Genomic DNA, 21,225 nt, shown 5'->3' with positions numbered 1-21,225 from the left:
GTTTGCACTTAGTTGGACTATCATTTGTTTTTCAACAGGACAATGAACCAAAACACACCTCCAGGCTGTGTAAGGGCTATTTGACCAAGGAGAGTGGAGTGCTGGATGAGATGACCTGGCCTCCACAATCACCTGACCTCAACCCAATTGAGATGGTTTGGGATGACTTGGACCGCAGAGTGAAAGAAAAGCAGCCAACAGCCAACAAGTGCTCAGCATATGTGGGAACTCATTCAAGACTATTGGAAAATCTGGTTGAGAGAATTCCAATAGTGTGCAAAGCTGTCATCAAGGCAATGGATGTCCAAACTTTTGACTGCTGTTTAAAAGTTTGGTGTCACTTAGAAATATCCTTATTTTTTAAGAAAGGCAAAATAAATCTACATTTAAACAACAGCAAATTGATCAGAAATACAGTGTAGCCATTGTTAATGTTTTAAATTACTATTGTAGCTCGAAACATCAGATTTTTATGGGATATCTACTATACAAAGGCATACAAATGCCCATTATCAGCAACCATTACTCCCTGTTGTGTTAGCTAATCAAAGTGTATAATTTAAAAAAGACTAATTAATCATTAGAAAATCTTTTTGCAATTATGTTAAAACAGCTGAAAACTTTTGTTCTGATTAAAGAAGCAATAAAACTGGCATTCTTTAGAATATCTGGAGCATCAGCATTTGTGGGTTCAGGCTCAAATTGGCCAGAAATAAATAACTTTCTTCTGAAAATCATCAGTCTATTCTTGTTTTGAGAAATGAAGGCTATTTACATGTGAGAAATTTCCAAGAAACTGAAGATCTTGTGCAACATTGTGTAGTATAGAAAGAGGAGTGGGAGGCCCCGTTGCACAATTGAGCAAGAGGACAAGTACACTGGAGTGTTTAGTTTGAGAAACAGATGCCCTCAACTGTCCTCAACTGGCAGCTTCATTAAATAGTACATGCAAAACACCAGTCTCAACGTCAACAGTGAAGAGGCGACTCCGGGATGCTGGCCTTCTAGGTAAAGTTGCAAAGAAAAATACATATCTCAGACTGGCCAATAAAAATAAAAGATTAAGATGGGCAAAAGAACACAGACACCGGACAGAGGAACTCTGCCAAGAAGGCCAGCATCCCGGAGTCGCCTCTTCACTGTTGAAATTGAGACTTGTGTTTTGCAGGTACAATTTAAGGAAGCTGCCAATATTTAAGACTTTTTTGGTTACTACATGATTCCATATGTGTTATTGCATAGGTTTGATGTCTTCATTATTATTCTACAATGTAGAAAAAAGTACAAATAAAGAACAACCCTTGAATGAGTAGGTGTGTCCACACCTTTGACTGGTACTCTATACTAAATATGACTATGAGTGCATAATGAATTAACTAAATATAACTTTGTAAAAGCTAAACTACACGAATGCACATTATTTGATGCAAATAATTGAGTCTATAGTCGTATAATTAAAAAAAATACTATTTATTGACAGTACATGAAGCAGAATAGGAGCCCACAAAAAAAGCTTTGAACAATGAATCTACATATCTGAACAATATAATAGTCATTTTTCAGTAAACATGGCTTTTAAGTTTGTGGATTAAGACTTAAAATAAATACACATAAACATATGCAGTTCTAATAAGGGAACTTCTGCTAGCTAAAGATACAATCAAAGCTGGAAGTATAAAGCAAAAAAGGAAGTCTAGCATTCTACAAACAGAATATTGGTATTGTAGTGTATTATACAGTTAACCATTTAGTTATATGAGGAGCAACATGACACACTTGAATAAACAGAGTACATTCTATAAGAATAAATACATACATTCATCTTGGAGGTTTTTGATCTCCAACATGAGAATGTATTGTTTTTCACAATTGTTACCTATTCTTTGGATTAAATAGTTGTGCAGAAGAGACAAAGCTTTTCCTATTACAATCTTAAATGCATACATTCTTTGAGAGATAAACACTATACCTGCATATTGCATAGGTATCAAGGTATTATTTTATTGACAATTTAATTGACAATTTAACCAAAGTGTGATGATTCCTTCCGTTCATATCAATGAAAAATCATTATTGCTAATGTACGTATTATCAGCTCCCCCCACTGTCTGTACAAGCAAAACAAACCTAACAAAACCGAGTTTCAGGGTGGAGAAAACCTGCTGCAGTTGCTCTTTCCCATTCACTTATTTTTCAAGCATAATTATTTTTAGTATCTTGTAGACAATAACTACAGAACTATGTAACAACTATGTAAAGGCAATACATTCTGCAAATCAAGCATTAGCCTGTAAGCAACAGTGTTGCAATCACAAACTGACCATTAGCTAATCAAGAATATGAAATGCAAACATTCCATTGTTCTAACAGGACAGAGGCAGCACTGGTACTTTAGATGAAATTGTGGCTTTCCAAAAGGCACTAGCTTGGTTGAATATCTTCAAAATCGTCTTAGCAACGCATTTCCATAGTTTTATTTCCTTAAAATAAATATACAGCTGCACAGATTGAGGTCTCTTTTCAAGGCATGTGCTTTTAATTCACTATACTCAAGGACTCAATGTAGATGCCATTTCTCAGTCCTTAGGCCACTTGAAGAGATGACTCAAGTCACAAACATACAAAGCGGTACAAAACAGATCCAAAGTCAAATGTAACATGCAAGTAAAGCTATCAGTGGTGAGTGTGAATGAGTGTTTAATTCTCACCATGAATGAAAAATCGTGACCTCAAATTTGGTTAGTTTCCCTATACTCTTATTTATTTCCAGTCAAAGGCACTTCTTTTGTTTGAAATTATCTCATTGTAAAGCCAAGAATGCAATCTGAAGCTCTGTACACAAAACAAACACTTAGGCATTCAATAATTTACAATATCTGCAGACAGAAGTTAAAAAACACTCCTTGGTCAACTGAAAAGCATACTTCTTGGGATTGAGCCTGGAAGGGGTGGTGCTACATACATTTTTTTCTTAGAGGTCAGCCATTTAATTTAATTTTCCATTTCTGTACATTGGAAAATCCTCTGAAACGGAACCTTCTGAAAGGCACACATTGGATTCTGATCTTCAGGATGCTGAATCTCTTGTATGTTCCACATTTTTTTTGGGCAGACTGCATGCAGATGTTGTAAAAATTATTGGTATGGTATTTTCCTCTTTCTTCCCCCTCAGTCCTTCTGTGTCCTTAATGAAATAGTGTTACGCATGACTGTGGACAGAGATGCTTGAGAGATCGTTCCTGATGATCTCATTAACTGTGAAGAAAGGAGAAGGAAGATGTCAATATCTCACAATCTACATCAAAGCATCTCCGGTAGAGTTCATAGTATTTGAGAGCTATGTGTTTTAACAGGTAATACGTCATAATACTTTCAGTGTGAAAAAGTCATTTGTTCAAACAGCGGAAAATAAATGGAGCCATGTTAACACAGATGAACAGCAGTCTCAGACTGTTTGGTTTGGAGGGGATACAGCTTCTTGCCCTCTACAAAAGATCTAAATGCACTTCTCTCCCCTTTTCCTGCCTACTGCCACTCTTTCAGTGTTCCCACACTTGAAGAGCCCTGTCCCCTTTAATCAGCTGTGTTCTTTGGCTGATGGGAGGAAGTGACCAAACACCAAAGGGACTAACTGGAGATAAATAAACAATAATGTGCCAGTGTGGGCCTTCTGATCAAGAAGAAGATGGCAAAGGCAGCCATCGGGATTGAGGAGTCCACCATGAACCGCTCACCCTTACAGTGCTGTTTTTTGGCAAGCCTCATCAGCTCTATAGAGGAGTCTGGCAATATTTCACAATTTGGTAACATCGGAAAAACCAAGAGTTTGTAGTAAGAAAGGGTCTCCTTTGTATTATAATAAGCAATTCCCCTTTATTACTTATAAGACCACATTCCTTCATCTGTGTTATAGTTATAGCTTCAGTATCTGAATAAAAACAATACATTATTTTCCTATGACGATGATAGGGTAATGGGTCAATGGTACAAGGCACTTTTTAAATTTAGACAGACGGCTGATTGAGGAGCTCTAAAATGTCTTGATTTATTTTTTGGGGCCCTGGTCAAAAGTATTACACTATATTGGGAATAGGGTAATATTTGGTACTAAGCATCTAACTGCCTGGGCAGCGGGTCCTCCATGACTCAGATCTAGCAACAGGCCCAGGATGTCTCACTGCTCCACCAGAGATCAGCCATATAGGAAATGGGTGAGGGGTAGACCCCTGGAGCCTGGCAGCGGAAGCCAAGCACACAATCTTACAGAGGAATTCCCTCTGACCGAACACTGGATCTGCGGTGTTAGCTCGCTCCCGCCACAGCCAGGAGCTGGGGCCTGGAAAAGCAACCTGGAAATGTGAGATTTCCTCCAAACAATGGAGTGGTGCTTGTTCATTTGAGGTTGTGCGGTGCAACCCTTCCCTGTGTGAACGAGCACTGACACAGTCACTTCCACTCAGTGTTTTTCCTTCAGTTCCCTCCAAAAGAAGAGTGACTGGGTGTGCCTTGCAGTGTTTGGCTGGTCTCAGAGGACAAACCCCGGAGGTGTTAACATGGAAGTCTTTGTGGTCCAAATCATGTGCAGGTCCAACTAATTTGAAGTGGTCGCCACAGCTGAATGTGAAACATTAAAACTTCATTCCACATAAGCAACCAATAAACTAAACTAAATAACTAAAGAGGTATTCCATAACATGTACAGGGATCTCGAAGACAAATCACTAGAATTTTGAAAATAGTGAAGCTATTTTATTTTGGCTAGAGTACAGTACCAAACTTCCCTCTGAATCTGAGCCATTAAGTTGTCGAGACAAAGTTAATGTGTTTGGCCAGCTGATTGACTGCTATTAATAAAGAAATAGGATCTGAGTGTTGGCTAAATGAAGGAGTAGAGTTCTCACACGTGTGTGTCATAGAAACACAGACACACTGAACCTATAATGTGTCTTTGAGGACAGGGGTGTATTTCAATGTGATACGACTTCATGAGTAACTTGGCAAGAGCAGATACTTGTCATTAGAGTTATAATATTTATATTCAGCTGCATTAAATCACCTTTTCTTGATCTGTCATAATAGGGTATTTAGAAAAAAATGGATGGCTATTCAGTTTCCAAAGGTTCACCTCAGTGCTACAGTTTAATCTGTGTAATACAGTACATCACCAACAGACGGTGTCCAAGCCCATCTTTCAGATATGAATAAGGTATGTGCTATGAGAGCTGGGGCTTTTGTGAAGACTGTCTGATGAAAGAGACCTTGGAGTATTCCAAATCAATAAGATTGAAGCTCTGTGCTTCAGTGTGGATAATGTACCATATTAGGACTCAGCTTCAATTTGATTAACATCTAACTCTATTGAGGTATAGGTACAATATACATCATGGCATTTTCTGATACATACAAGGTGCATAGTTTACTTTTAGCATAATCTTAAATTGAGAGCACCACATTAAGTTTCTTAGTCTTTGTCAGCAAGAAAGGTGTCCCCAGCACAAGGTGCACCTTTGTGATGATCATGCTGTTTAATGATATGCCACACCTATCAGGTGGATGGATTATCTTGGCAAAGGAGAAATGCTCACTTACACGGATGCAAACAAATTTGTTCACAACATTTGGGAGAAATATGTTTTTTGGGCATATGGACATTTCTGGGATTTTGTATTTCAGCTAATGAAAAATGGGACCAACACATTACATTATATTTTTGTTCAGTGTAGAAAGAAAGTTGATTAAATCTGTAAAGACACATTGACAAAAGTTTACATGAATCAAAATCTGGGATTGATTATTTAAGAGTAAGTGTTGAGTTTAACACTAACACTCTACAGTGCTGTAGCAAGTACAATGTCCCCTTCCCTGCAAAATCAAGCTGACCTACTGACTACAAGCAGAAAACATTGGTTACCCCCAGTGAGCCCATAATGTTGTCTATTTACTTACAGTGCCTTGCGAAAGTATTCGGCCCCCTTGAACTTTGCGACCTTTTGCCACATTTCAGGCTTCAAACATAAAGATATAAAACTGTATTTTTTTGTGAAGAATCAACAACAAGTGGGACACAATCATGAAGTGGAACGACATTTATTGGATATTTCAAACTTTTTTAACAAATCAAAAACTGAAAAATTGGGAGTGCAAAATTATTCAGCCCCCTTAAGTTAATACTTTGTAGCGCCACCTTTTGCTGCGATTACAGCTGTAAGTCGCTTGGGGTATGTCTCTATCAGTTTTGCACATCGAGAGACTGACATTTTTTCCCATTCCTCCTTGCAAAACAGCTCGAGCTCAGTGAGGTTGGATGGAGAGCATTTGTGAACAGCAGTTTTCAGTTCTTTCCACAGATTCTCGATTGGATTCAGGTCTGGACTTTGACTTGGCCATTCTAACACCTGGATATGTTTATTTTTGAACCATTCCATTGTAGATTTTGCTTTATGTTTTGGATCATTGTCTTGTTGGAAGACAAATCTCCGTCCCAGTCTCAGGTCTTTTGCAGACTCCATCAGGTTAACTTCCAGAATGGTCCTGTATTTGGCTCCATCCATCTTCCCATCAATTTTAACCATCTTCCCTGTCCCTGCTGAAGAAAAGCAGGCCCAAACCATGATGCTGCCACCACCATGTTTGACAGTGGGTATGGTGTGTTCAGGGTGATGAGCTGTGTTGCTTTTACACCAAACATAACGTCTTGCATTGCTGCCAAAAAGTTCAATTTTGGTTTCATCTGACCAGAGCACCTTCTTCCACATGTTTGGTGTGTCTCCCAGGTGGCTTGTGGCAAACTTTAAACTACACTTTTTATGGAGATCTTTAAGAAATGGCTTTCTTCTTGCCACTCTTCCATAAAGGCCAGATTTGTGCAATATACGACTGATTGTTGTCCTATGGACAGAGTCTCCCACCTCAGCTGTAGATCTCTGCAGTTCATCCAGAGTGATCATGGGCCTCTTGGCTGCATCTCTGATCAGTCTTCTCCTTGTATGAGCTGGAAGTTTAGAGGGACGGCCAGGTCTTGGTAGATTTGCAGTGGTCTGATACTCCTTCCATTTCAATATTATCGCTTGCACAGTGCTCCTTGGGATGTTTAAAGCTTGGGAAATATTTTTGTATCCAAACCCGGCTTTAAACTTCTTCACAACAGTATCTCGGACCTGCCTGGTGTGTTCCTTGTTCTTCATGATGCTCTCTGCGCTTTTAACGGACCTCTGAGACTATCACAGTGCAGGTGCATTTATACAGAGACTTGATTACACACAGGTGGATTGTATTTATCATCATTAGTAATTTAGGTCAACATTGGATCATTCAGAGATCCTCACTGAACTTCTGGAGAGAGTTTGCTGCACTGAAAGTAAAGGGGCTGAATAATTTTGCACGCCCAATTTTTCAGTTTTTGATTTGTTAAAAAAGTTTGAAATATCCAATAAATGTCATTCCACTTCATGATTGTGTCCCACTTGTTGTTGATTCTTCACAAAAAAATACAGTTTTATATCTTTATGTTTGAAGCCTGAAATGTGGCAAAAGGTCGTAAAGTTCAAGGGGGCCGAATACTTTCGCAAGGCACTGTACGTTGCCATGGACTACATTTCATTCTGTTGCCACATTTCATGTGAGGGATCTAATTAAAAAACGCTAGCCATTGATCTGTGTATGTTTACGGATGACTCAGGCTCAGCATAACACAAAAAATTGCCTCTCGTAAAACAAACATCAGTAGCATGTGGATCTGATTACTTTGATGATGTTCAATACAGAATCTGGCGATAGAGACATTTAGAAAAACAATGTGTTGTCCAAACACCCCAGATGGGAACTTATTGTGTGAATGGCAAGGACCACTATTGAAGGAATGGTGCAAAACGATGACTCTGCATGGCTAGAGAAACTAAGTCAGTCACACTATTCACAATTTGTCACACCTGCTCCTGCTCTACCTCTCTGAAGCTCAAGGGCGCGCCAGGCTGCCTTTCATTACGCACAGCTGTCACCATCATTACGCGCATCAGCGATCATTGGACTCAATTGGACTCTTTCACGTTTGGATTATTTTGGTTATTAAATGTTCACTCCCTGAACCTGCTTCTCGTCTCCAGTGTCGATCCTTACAGAATGCTGACACCACTATACGAAGCATCAGGGAGGTTTTTGTTTTGTTGGTGACGTCGGGTCCGGGTGCTGCCGCCGCAAATGGTGCCTTAACTGGCTCGTCGGGCTTTCACGCCTTAGCTGGCTCGAGAACTTTCCTTTCCCCGGTTGGGTCAGCAGGCTCCCATCCCACGTCATGTCTTAGCCGGCTCGTCAGGCTACTACGCATCAGCGGACTCCCATCCCATGTCATCCCTCAGCCGGCTCATCAGCCACCCACGCCTCAGCCGGCCTGTCGAGCTCCCACGCCTCAACGGGATCGTCAGGCTCCCATGCCTCAGTCAGCTCGTCAGGCTCCCACATCCCAGCCAGCCTGTCGGGCTTCTACGCCCCAGTCGGCTTGTCCAGTGCCCATGCCTGGGCCGGCCCATCAAGCCCGCCCAGGCTCACCTAGGGGAGGGAGTATACTGTCATGCCTACTCCCGCTCTCCCTCCTTGGTGCTCGAGGGCGCCAGGCTGCCTTTCATTAAGCACACCTGTCGCCATCATTATGCGCATCAGCGCTCATTGGACTCACCTGGACTCCTTCATGGTTTGATTGCCTTCCCTATATCTATCTGTTTCCTCTGTTTCATCCCCGTGTCAGCATTATTGTTGTTTCCGTTTCCCCTGTTCAGACGCTGTCCGTATTCTGTTCCTGTCCGTGGTCATTAAATGTTCACTCCCTGTACCTGCTTCTCATCTCCAACGTCGATCCTTACACAATGTGAAACACCAAATCATAGAAACATGTATGAATGTTTTCAGTCTTGTTTAACAGGCCCCAATGCATTTTCAAGACAACATTATCAAGACGACACAATGTTTGACAATTTAATATGAAGGGCCACCTTAAATGACGTGCAGCGTTTAAAGGCTTCAAACACTACATAAGTGTCACAAATCATCTATAACCGTATGTTATGCACTATAAAGAGTTCAGAAATGTGGCATAACTGTGTGACTGTCACATTCGTCATAACGAGGAGACCAAGGCGCAGCGTGATAAGAATACATTCTTCTTTTATTACACAAACACTAAACAAACAAAACTAACGTGAAGCACGAGTGCTGACATGCAACTACACATAGACAATAACCCACAAAACCAAAATGGAAAATGGCAACCTAAATACGATCCCCAATCAGAGACAACGATAAACAGCTGTCTCTGATTGGGAACCAATTCAGGCCACCATAGACCTACATTACCTAGACAATACCAAAACCCCATAGAAATACAAAATACCACCCTCGTCACACCCTGACCTAACAAAAATAATAAAGAAAACAAAGATAACTAAGGTCAGGGTGTGACAGTGACATAACCCACTATTTCAAATATAATAAACCTGTGCTATATAAAAGGGTGGCATAAGCAATGCTTAATAAAGGCTTTATAAATCATATTAAATTGAGGCTTCACAAAGCATTTTGGAACGCCAGGACAGTGGTTTCAATTGTCGGGACCACCCATATGTAGAAATGTATGCACATATGACGCTTTGGATGAAAGCATCTGCTAAATTGTATATATTATACTACTCTAAAACATTTCTAGGATGATGCAACCTCTTTCCCTCTTGGGTGCATAGTCCATATTGGACCTGACCTCAGCTTTCCCCAAATTGGAAGGCATTTTAAAATCTTCGTAATTCAGTTTTCCTAAATTCAGTTTTTTCGTTGCTTCGGATTTCCCCCAATTTTTTCTGGATTTCCCACATATTTGTCGCAAATTTGTTATAGAAAAAAAAACAGAAATACATTTTCCGTGTCCACAACAACGCTTAAACCACATCAGGGGAGGACTTTAAAGTTCTTGGAAAAATCTAAGAAACTTGGATTTTTTGTGTAGTTGCCCTTTAATTCAGCATGCCCTGCACTGTTGTTTGATTAGCTGTGTTTCTGTAATGCAGTAAGCAAACAGGATGAGTTCGCAACTCAAATGCCCACTTGATGTGTCACTGGAAAGTGAAAAACAACTGAACCTTTATTTATTGTAATTTATATTAATTTGAAATAGTTGAGTTAGATTACATAGTTACCTCAATCCTTATTTGAAATAATTTGTGACTTCACAGAAATAAAGAAATTTAGCTAGTTAGCAGGCTCATCTAAATATAAATCCCTCTAGATACAGTCACATCTCATAGTCACGTCATAATATTTGTAAATGAAAGAGGAATGTAATAATACAAATCAAACAGAGTTTCCCAATTCCCCATTTAGAGTATTTCTGACGCAGCACAGGAATGCCCTTATCCAGATTGTATGACAAAGGAATTTCCTACTTTCTATGTTGATCTATCATTGATCCGCCAGCTCAGGGACAAGCTACAGTACAATGTAATTGCATTACTATACTTTTTTCAACTGAATTTGTATGTGTATTGTTTTAAAAATGTTAAAACAAAAATGAAATGGTTTAAACATGTCTTTAATGTTAATTTGTTTTAGCTGTTAGTGATCATTCCTTAATTAAGTGTTAATACATTTGTGTTCACATCATTAAGCCTTTATGTATGTGTTATGAATGACTAAAGGTGTCTGACTTTATAGTAAGTACAGCAGCATATGATAAAAGGTGTTTATGTAAAGGTTATGAATGAACAAAGGTGTCTGACTTATACCAAGTACAGCCGACAACGATGAGACAGACTATAGGGAGGAGGTCAGAGACCTGGCCGTGTGGTGCCAGGACAACAAACTTCCTCAACGTAATCAAGACAAAGGATATGATTGTGGACTACAGGGAAAGGAGGACCAAGCACGCCCCATTCTCATTGACGGAGCTGTAGTGGAGCAGGTTGAGAGCTTCAAGATCCTTGGTGTCCACATCACCAACAAACTACCATGGTCCAAACAATCCAAGACAGTCGTGAAGAGGGCATGACAAAACCTATTCCCCATCAAGAGACCGAAAATATATGGCATGGGTCCTCAGATCCTCAAAAGGTTCTCCAGCTGCACCATTGAGAGCATCCTAACTGGTTGCATCACTGCCTGGTACAGAAACTGCTTGGCCTCCGACCGCAAGGCACTACAGAGGGTAATGCGTACTGCACAGAATATCACTGGGGCCAAGCTCCCTGCCATCCAGGACCTCTATAACAGGCGGTGTCAGAAGAAGGCCCTAAAAATTGTCCAAAATTCTCTCTGCTACCGCATGGGAAGCGGTACCGGGGCGCCAAGTCTAGGTCCAAAACTATTCTTATTAACAGCTTCTACCCCCAAGCCATAAGACTCCCGAACAGCTAATCAAATGGCTGCCCAAACTATTTGCATTGTCCCCTCCCCCCGATACCCTCTTTTACGCTGCTGCTACTACTCTGGTTATTATCTGTGCATAGTCACTTTAACTCTACCTACATGTACAATCGTGGCCAAACGTTTTGAGAATGACACAAATATTAATTTTCACAAAGTCTGCTGCCTCAATTTGTTTGATGGCAATTAGCATATACTCCAGAATGTTATGAAGAGTGATCAGAGGAAATGCAATTAATTGCAAAGTCCCTCTTTGAACTGAATCATAAAAAAAACATTTCTACTGTATTTCAGCCCTGCCACAAAAGGACCAGCTGACACCATGTCAGTGATTCTCTCGTTAACACAGGTGTGAGTGTCAGCACTCTGTCATGCTGATTGAATTCGAATAACAGACTGGAAGCTTCAAAAGGAGGGTGGTGCTTGGAATCATTGGTATTCCTCTGTCAACCATGGTTACCTGCAAGGAAACACGTGCCATCATCATTGCTTTGCACAAAAAGGGCTTCATAGGCAAGGATATTGCTGCCAGTAAGATTGCACCTAAATCAACCATTTATCGGATCATCAAGAAATTCAAGGAGAGCAGTTAAATTGTTGTGAAGAAGGCTTGAGGGCGCCCAAGTAAGTCCAGCAAGAGCCAGGAACGTCTCCTAAAGCTGATTCCACTGTGAAACATCCGGGACTGATATTCTGCAAAAGGTACAGAGATTGGACTGCTGAGGACTGGGGTAAAGTAATTTTCTCTGATTACTTTACCCCCCTTTCCAATTGTTTGGGGCATCCGGAAAAAAGCTTGTCTGGAGAAGACAAGGTGAGCGCTACCATCAGTCCTGTGTCATGCCAACAGTAAAGCATCCTGAGACCATTCATGTGTGGGGTTGCTTCTCAGCCAAGGGAGTGGGCTCACTCACAATTTTGCCTAAGAACACATCCATGAATAAAGAATGGTACCAAAACATCCTCCAAGAGCAACTTTTCCCAACCACCCAGGAACATTTTGCCTTGATGGAGCACCTTGCCATAAGGCAAAAGTGATAACTAAATGGCTCGGGGAGCAAAACATCGATATTTTGGGTCCATGGGCAGGAAACTCCCCAGACCTTAATCCTATTGAGAACTTTTGGTCAATCCTCAAGAGGCAGGTGGACAAACAAAACCCCACAAATTCTGACAAACTCCAAGCATTGATTATGCAAGAATTTGCTGCCATCAGTCAGGATGTGGCCCAGAAGTTCATTGACAGCGTGCCATGGCGGATTGCAGAGGTCTTGAAAACGAAGTGTCAACACTGCAAATATTGCCTCTTTGCATCAACTTCATGTAATTGTCAATAAAAGCCTTTGACACTTATGAAATGCTTGTATACTTCAGTATTCCATAGTAACATCTGACAAACATATCTAAAGACACTGAAGCAGCAAACGTTGTGGAAATTAATATTTGTGCCATTCTCAAAACTTTTGCCCACGACTGTACATATTACCTCAATTATTTTGACTAACCTGTGCCCACGCACATTGACTCCTGTGCCGGTACCCTCTGTATCTTGCCTTGCTACTGTTATTTTACTGCTGCTCTTTAACTATTTGCTATTTTTAACTTATCTATTTTTTTTAAGCTAGGGGGCACTATTTTTATGTTTGGAAAAATAACCTCCACAAAGTAAACAGCCTATTTCTCAGGATCAGATGCTAGAATATGCATATAATTGACAGCTTAGGATAGAAAACACTCTAAAGTTTCCAAAACTGTAAAAAATATTGTCTGTGAGTATAACAGAATTGATATTGCAGGCGAAAGCCTGAGAAAAATCCAATCAGGAAGTGACTCTTATTTTGAAACCCTGTGTTTCTATGCATCCCTATTGCCCATTGAAAGGGACATCAACCAGATTCCTTTTCTATAGCTTCCCAAAGGTGTCAACAGCCTTTAGACATAGTTTCAGGCTTTTATTTTGAAGAATGAGCATGAACGACCACATTGCGTAAGTGTACAGGTGGGGGCTCTGAGTGATTTGTGCGCAAAAGAGAGAGGCGGCCATTGTTACTCCCAGTCCGAGTGAAAAGCCAACTGCCCCGGTTGATATATTATCGAATAGATATTTGAAAAACACCTTGAGGATTGATTATAAAAAATGTTTGACATGTTTCCGTGTACATTATGGATATAATTTGGAATTTTTGTCTGCGTTGTCATGACCGCTCTTTCCGGTGGATTCCTGGTCATAACGCACCAAACTAACAGAGGTATTTGGATATTAAAAATATCTTTATGGAACAAAAGGAACATTTGTTGTCTAACTGGGAGTCTCGTGAGTGAAAACATCCGAAGATCATCAAAGGTAAACGATTAATTTGAATGCTTTTCTGATTTTCGTTACCAAGTTACCTGATGCTAGGTGTACTTATTGTTTTGTTATGCTATCGATAAACGTACACAAACGCTTGTATTGCTTTTGTTGTAAAGCATAACTTCAAAATCTGAGACGACAGGGTGATTAACAAAAGGCTAGGCTGTGTTTCGCTATATTTCACTTGTGATTTCATGAATATTAATATTTTCAGCAGGGAAGTGGGTGGAGCCAGCACCGCACGGTATAGCTCGTTATTTTTGTTGTTGTGTGTGTGTGTGTGTGTTTACTGAGGAACATGTAACTTCCAAAAGAAAGCCACTTTCAATCTCCTTATGTTGGGGGCTTTTATCAAGGTAAGTATTTCTTGGTGTAATGTCGCCCCCCGGCTATTACGCACACAGCACATCTAAGCCTGGGATATTAACCATTGAAAGTTGGCTTTAGTTGGTGTGACGATATAATTTTATGGGAGAAACCTAGAAGGCCAAGTTGTTGCGTTGGTCCGCCAGACCTTCCACCCATTTGGGCGGAAGTGTCTGGGAACGAGATTAGGTGTAAAGTGATTAACATGACTAACTTTTGATCCTTGGTCACCGAACCTGCCCAACCTTACCTGGTTGGGCAGGTTGCTCCCGGTCGCCCTGCCAGTGCGGCGAGGTGGAATAGCCCGCACTGGGCTGTGCAGGCGAACCGGGGACAACATGCTCTTCAGACGAAGAGGAGGAAATCAGCCGTTACAAGCATAATCTGTGCTCTAGCTCCCCATTGCGCTAGTCTGGAGCAATGAAGTGGTGACGCAGTGTACTGTACTAAACCACAAATTACCTCTAAATCCCGCAGCATAATCACACAACTTTTAGTGGAGCAACCACTTTATTGGGCCTAATGCACAAACCTCATTCCTACAGAACAGTTTTTAATAGGTTAATGTTATTTTTAAGTCATTTAAAAAAAAAATCTGAGCGGTAGATCTTGGTTTTCTTTTTGACTGCGAAAGTGATCTTGGCTCAGAAAAGGCTGGTGCCATGTACGCCGGCCCAAGGAGACGCACTGGAGACCAGATGCATAGACCCGGCTTCATGGCACCTGGCTCGATGCCCACTCTAGCCCGGCCGATATGAGGAGCTGGTATGTACCGCACCGGGCTATGCACCCGCACTGGGGACACCGTGCGCTCCACAGCATTACATGGTGCCTGCCCGGTCTCTCTCGCCCTCCGGTAAAGCACAGGAAGTTGGCGCAGGTCTCCTACCTGGCTTCGCCACACTCCCTGTGTGCCTTCCCCCAAAACATTTTTGGGGCTGACTCTCGGGCTTCCATCCGCGCCGCCGTGCTGCCTCCTCATACCACCGCCTCTCCGCCTTCGCTGCCTCCAGCTCTTCTTTGGGGCGGCAATATTCTCCAGGCTGAGCCCAGGGTCCTTTTCCGTCAAACTCGTCCTCCCATGTCCATTCCTCCTTGCGCTGCTCCTGCTGCCGCTGCCTGTCACCACACTGCTTGGTCCTGTTGTGGTGGGTGGTTCTGTAATGGTTTTCTTCCTCTTCGTCTGAAGAGGAGAGGCGAGAAGGATCGGAGGACCAATCTGCGGCGTGGTAAGTGTCCATATCGTTTTTAATAACAAAAACACTGAACACTATGAAATACAAAAACAATAAACGAATACGTGAAATGACAAAACCGAAACAGTACCGTGTGGTGAAAAACACAGACACGGAAACAACCACCCACAAACCCCAACACAAAACAAGCTACCTAAATATGGTTCCCAATCAGAGACAATTACTAACACCTGCCTCTGATTGAGAACTATATCAGGCCATACATAGAAACGGCCAAACTAGACACACAACATAGAATGCCCACCCAGCTCACGTTCTGATCAACACTAAAACAAGGAAAACACAAAAGAACTATGGTCAGAACGTGACAATGCTTTTGGGTCCTACCTAAATAGAAACTGATAATTTACTTCAGTATTACTTACTAAAAGTGTTGTTACACTAAGGTTTTTATTATTTAATTGTGTCAGGATTATTTTGCTCTTACAGTAGAACTGTAGCCCACTCCCGACCACTCACATTGTACAGCGTCTGAGTGGTGCAATGGTCTAAGATACTGGATAGTAGTGCAAGCTGTGTTGCTACAGATGCTGGTTCAATACCTGTGCTGGTCTTGACTTTTTCCTTGCTAATTTTACGCTATTTGAAAACAAAATCAACTCCAAAATGTTATTTTTTAAACAAAGCGATGATTATTAGAATTATTGTTATTGTTAATTTAGTATTATATAAAAGCCCATTGGATGTTCTCACAGATATATTATTAACCCTGATATTAGCAGGACAATATATATTGGTCATGGCTCCCGAGTGGCGCACAATGGAATTGCCTTGCAATTCTCCAGCTGTATCCACTGAAAGCGCGCAAGTTCAAGGCACGAGGGCAGGGGGCACGGGATGAGCCGCAGAGCCGTGCACAGAAGATAGACCTAGCCCATGGAAAAGGCAGGAGGAGGAAGGGGGGTGGACCCCCACCCCACTACACTGGGTAGCACAGAGCAACACTAAGTGGCATTGCACTAATAATGGCACTGACCAGGGTAACGTTCCCGCTGTTCTGTTCTTAGTGCCAGTCTGCACGTTCAAACTAAAACAATGTAACTAATATTGGCATCTTTATGCTTTCGTTAATAAAATAAAGATAAAAATACTCTTTCAAAATGCTGATGTTTATTTAGTTATGAATTCATAACGAATCACTATCACTGAATTACAGAAATATCCTCCAATCCTCTATATGCAATTATTGCCGGAAAGTCACGTCATATTTTTCGATATACTGTAGGCAACATGAGACTCACTAGTGTTGAGTAATGTGCTGTTAAAAGCGGTGTAGGTCTTATTTATTTAAAGAGTATATTGAAGTTAGAAGCAATAGGATTTGATGCAATAGCCTACAACTATTATAGCACCATTTCGTACTGCTCTGAGACAAGCATTGGGACTGGTCTTGATAAATCAATGAGATTTTTAATTTGACTGAATCTCTGTTTGGGTATTGGTTAGACTACAATTACACAATTAGGGTGTAGAAATGTTATGCTCTTAGTGAAACCTATATTTAACTAGGCAAGTCAGCTAAGAACAAATTCTTATTTACAAGGACAGCCTACTCCTTCCTCCCCATCGGGGAATTGAACCCTGGCCTCCGCATGCCCACACGACATGGGAATACTTTAGCTAAATAGCCCAGTACTGTACTCCCGACGGTCATGTTGTACTGCGCCATATTTTTCGTTCCATCCTTACGGAAACCCAGAGGGTGTTTTGTTTTTCTTGGAATAGAAACACCATAAAATGAATCAAATTAATTAAGCAACATTTCTTAAAATCAGTCCCATATACTACGTTCTTCCAAAAAAAGGTTTTAAATACTTTAGTACAGCCACTATTAAAAGCTATCAAATGCTTCTCAAAGATGCCCTCTTGTGATCAAACTAGCATTAATGGTATCAGTGGTTCACACTTAAATAACTGTGCCATACAATTCTGCAGCACTATGCAAGCTGTGCCGCAGTACGCTGCAACTTTTAAAAGACGAACCACTGCATATTATCACAGAATATTGGCTATATGCCTGGCCTGACAATATTGTCCTTTTCAGACTATATTGTATTTCAAAACTCGAGTTTTGATAACTAAATATACTGAACAAAAATATAAATGCAACATGTTAAGTGCTAGTCCAATGTTCATGAGCTGAAATAAAAGATCCCAGAAATGTTCCATAGGCACAAAAATATTATTTCTCAAATGTTGAACATAAATTTGTTTACATCCCTGCTAGTGAGCATTTCTCATTTGCCAAGATAATCCATCTAGTTGACAGGTGTGGCACATCAAGAAGCTGATTAAACAGCATGATCATTACACGGGTGCACCTAGTGCTGTGGACAATGAAAGGCCACTCTAAAATGTGTAGTTTTGTCACACAATGCTACAGATGTCTCAAGTATTGAGGGAGCGTGCAATTGGCCTACTGACTGCAGGAATGTCCAACAAAGCTGTTGACAGAGAGTTGAATATTAATTTCTCTACCATAAGCCACTTCAAACGTTGTTTTAGAGAATTTGGTAGTACATCCAACCGGCCTCACAACAGCAAACTACTTGTAATCACACTAGCCCAGGACCTCCACATCTGGCATCTTCACCTGCGGCATAGTCTGGGTGGAATAAAGCCCTATTGAAGTGAATAACTATTTCCGATTGGCTGGGCCTGGCTCCCCAGTGGGTCAGCCAATTGACAGATTTCCTTCTATGAATTGTAACTCAGTAAAATCTTTTAAATTGTTGCATGTTGCATTTATATTTCTGTTCAGCATAGATCAGTTGGTGTAGCACTTGCGAGGCACAGCTGAGCATAAATTGAAATAAAAATTGTATTTAATATTTTACTGGATTGATGGTACTGGTGCTGACCAAGACAAGTGGGAACTCGGAAAAAACGAGGTCAAATAAGGACGTCAGTGAACTTTAGGTACGGAGGTCTAAACTTTAGAAAGATGCCTGAGTTTCTGAGTTGGATTGCCTTTGACAATGATTTTCCCCAGACTGATATAGTTCCCAATTATCTTGAACGCACTGAAGTCGGAAATTTACGAGTTCCCAGTTGTTTTGGACATGGCATTAGTCTTAGTGGAGGGAGGGATGTGGAAGACTGTCCCTGCTGAGGGAACCTAATGGCGAAACTCAAGTCGCACCGCATCTGGTTCCCGAGCGTCCTGCCATCCAGGACCTTATAATATGCAGTGTCATAGAAAAGTCCATACAATTGTCAGAGACTTCAGTCACCCAAGTCATAGACTCTTTTCTAGGACCAAAAGGCTCCTTAACAGCTTCTACCCCAAAGCCATAAGACTGCTGAACAATGAATCAAATGGCCACCGGACTATTTACATTGACACCCCCCCCATTTGTCACTTCACCCCTACCTACATGTACAAATTACTTCAACTAACCTGTACCCCGCACACTGACTGTTAGTTAAGGGCTTGTAAGTAAGCATTTCACGGTAAGGTCTACACGTGACAAAGTTTCATTTCATCTGCCTCTGGAACAAATTCATGTTGTTCCTATGACCAGAGAAAGTGAAATACTTCTCGATGTTAAAATAGACCAGATGAGCTGCTAATAATAATAAAAAATGCAGGGCTATCGATACAGTTGGCTACTCATTAATTGCAGCTGCAGTGAGAGTGGAAGTAGAGAGAAGCATCAGGTTTTTGCTGTATTCTCTGATAGTGTATCTCTGGTCATGATAGTGTATCTATGGTTTTAAAAGTTATGAAATCTCACGTAGGCTAGTATCAAACTTTGCTCTGACTGGGGTCGTGGAAGCTGTAGGGAGGCACAGTGATTTTAGCTATCAGATTGGCCAGCTCAGTAAGAGCACTCGATTTAGCCACAGATCTCCCGGCTAAGCGGAGTTTGTCTTTCAAACAAATGAAATGGTTCAAAATGAAAACCCTTTGCCTACCCGGCTGCGCAGGGTTTACAAATCAAGTGCACCTACCGCCAACAGCGCAACACGAAAAAAAGGAGCACAAGCCTTTATGCTTAACCAATCCTTCAGCACAACAAGTCACCCTTTATGAAGCACATGTTAATATCATATTCAAAAGAGTGGGTTATGTCACATTTTACATTTGTGGTTATGTCACACAGTTATGCCACATTTATGAACCCTTTATAAAGCATGACACACTATTCTAAATGCGTGAGAAACAAGATTCTCTGGTCTGATGAAACCAAGATTGAAGTCTTTGGCCTGAATGCCAAGCATCACGTCTGGAGGAAACCTGGCACCATCCCTATAAAATAAAATAAAAAATGTATTGGTCACACATGGTTAGCAGATGTTATGCGAGTGTAGCGAAATGCTTATGCTTCTAGATCCAACAGTGCAGCAGTATCTAACAGGTAATATCTAACAATTCCACAACAAAACCTAATACATACACAATATAGCATAGGAAAACCTAATATCTAACAAATTCCACCACAAAACCTAATACACACAATCTAGTAAAGGAATGGGATGAGAATATATAAGTATAAAATACATGGATGAGCAGTGACAGAGAGGCTAAGATGCAATAGATAGTAAAGAATAGATAGTGAAGGATACAGTATATACATATGAGATGAGTAATGCGAGATATGTAAACATTCTTAAAGTGGCATTATTAAAGTGACTAGTGTTCCATTTATTAAAGTGGCCAATGATATCAAGTCTGTAGGTTGGCAGCCACCTCTCTATGCTAGTGGTGGCTGTTTAACAATCTGATGGCCTTGAGATAGAAGCTGTTTTTCTGTCTGTCCCAGCTCTGATGCACCTGTACTGACCTCACCTTCTGGATGGAAGCGGTGTGAACATGCTCAGGTGGTTATTGTCTTTGATGATCTTTTTTGCCTTCCTGTGACATCGGGTGTTGTAGGTGCCCTGGAGGGCAGGTAGTTTGCCACCAGTGATGCATTGTGCAGACCACACCACCCTCTGGAGAGCCCTTTGGTTGTGGGCAGTGCAGTTGCCGTACCAGGCGGTGATACAGCCCGACAGGATGCTCTCGATTGTGCACCTGTAAAAGTTAGTGAGGGTTTTTGGTGACAAGCCACATTTTTTCACCACACTGTCTGTGTGAGTGGACCATTTCAATTTGACGCTGATACGCACACTGAGGAACTTAAAACATGAAACATGGTGGTGGCAGAGCGGCAGCAACTGGGAGACCAGAGGCAAAGATGAACGGAACAAAGTACAGTGAGATCCTTGATGAAAATCTGCTCCAGAGATCTCAGGACCTCAGACTGGGGTGAAGGTTCACCTTCTAACAGGACAACGACCCTAAGCACATAGCCAAGACAATGCAGGTGTGGCTTCGGGACAAGTCTCTAATTGTCCTCGAGTGGCACAGCCAGAGCTTAAACCTGATCGAACATCTCTGGAGAGACCTGAAAATAGCTGTGCAACAACTCTCCCCATCCAACCTGACAGAGCTTGAGAGGATCTGCAGAAAAGAATGGGAGAAACTCCCCAAATACCGGTGCGCCAAGCTTATAGCGTCATACCTGTAATGAATACTCAGGGAGAAAAAGGTGGAGATTCAAGCGCAGATGTTTATTAAGCCTTCGCAGAATGCAGGAATCGTGGTAACATGCAGGCAATGGTCAAACACAGGTAGCAGTCAAAATCAAACAATACCTCACAACCATACAAACAGAAGGAACTGAACTAAATAGGGAGCTGATGAGACCAGGTGAGAAACGAACACAGGTGAAATCAATGAACAAAAATGAAAGACAGGGCTACGTTCCAGAACACAAAGTAACAGGGCTACGTTCAAGAACACAAAGAAAAAGAACACAAAGTTGATTAAGAAAAGAAAAGCAGAACCCAAGAAGACTCTAT

At 41.3% G+C, this 21,225-nt stretch overlaps 1 protein-coding gene across 3 annotated transcripts in view; it reads right to left on the bottom strand.

Annotated features, from left to right (window-relative positions):
* Nucleotides 1–1,454: 1,454 nt before the first annotated feature.
* Nucleotides 1,455–21,225, bottom strand: part of LOC110496087 (nuclear factor of activated T-cells, cytoplasmic 1) — a 66,387-nt gene continuing 46,616 nt past the window's right edge. For all 3 annotated transcript variants that reach the window (XM_036971309.1, XM_036971311.1, XM_036971310.1), the window contains one exon: nt 1,455–3,255. In XM_036971309.1, the coding sequence (XP_036827204.1) occupies nt 3,200–3,255 (56 nt within the window). In that variant the 3' untranslated portion in view covers nt 1,455–3,199. The remainder of the gene's footprint in view (nt 3,256–21,225) is intronic.

The sequence above is a fragment of the Oncorhynchus mykiss genome, chromosome 32, assembly GCF_013265735.2.
Source record: "Oncorhynchus mykiss isolate Arlee chromosome 32, USDA_OmykA_1.1, whole genome shotgun sequence".
NCBI lineage: Eukaryota > Metazoa > Chordata > Actinopteri > Salmoniformes > Salmonidae > Oncorhynchus > Oncorhynchus mykiss.
Note: the sequence above shows the minus strand (reverse complement) of the source record. Positions and strands in the feature narration are given on the sequence as shown.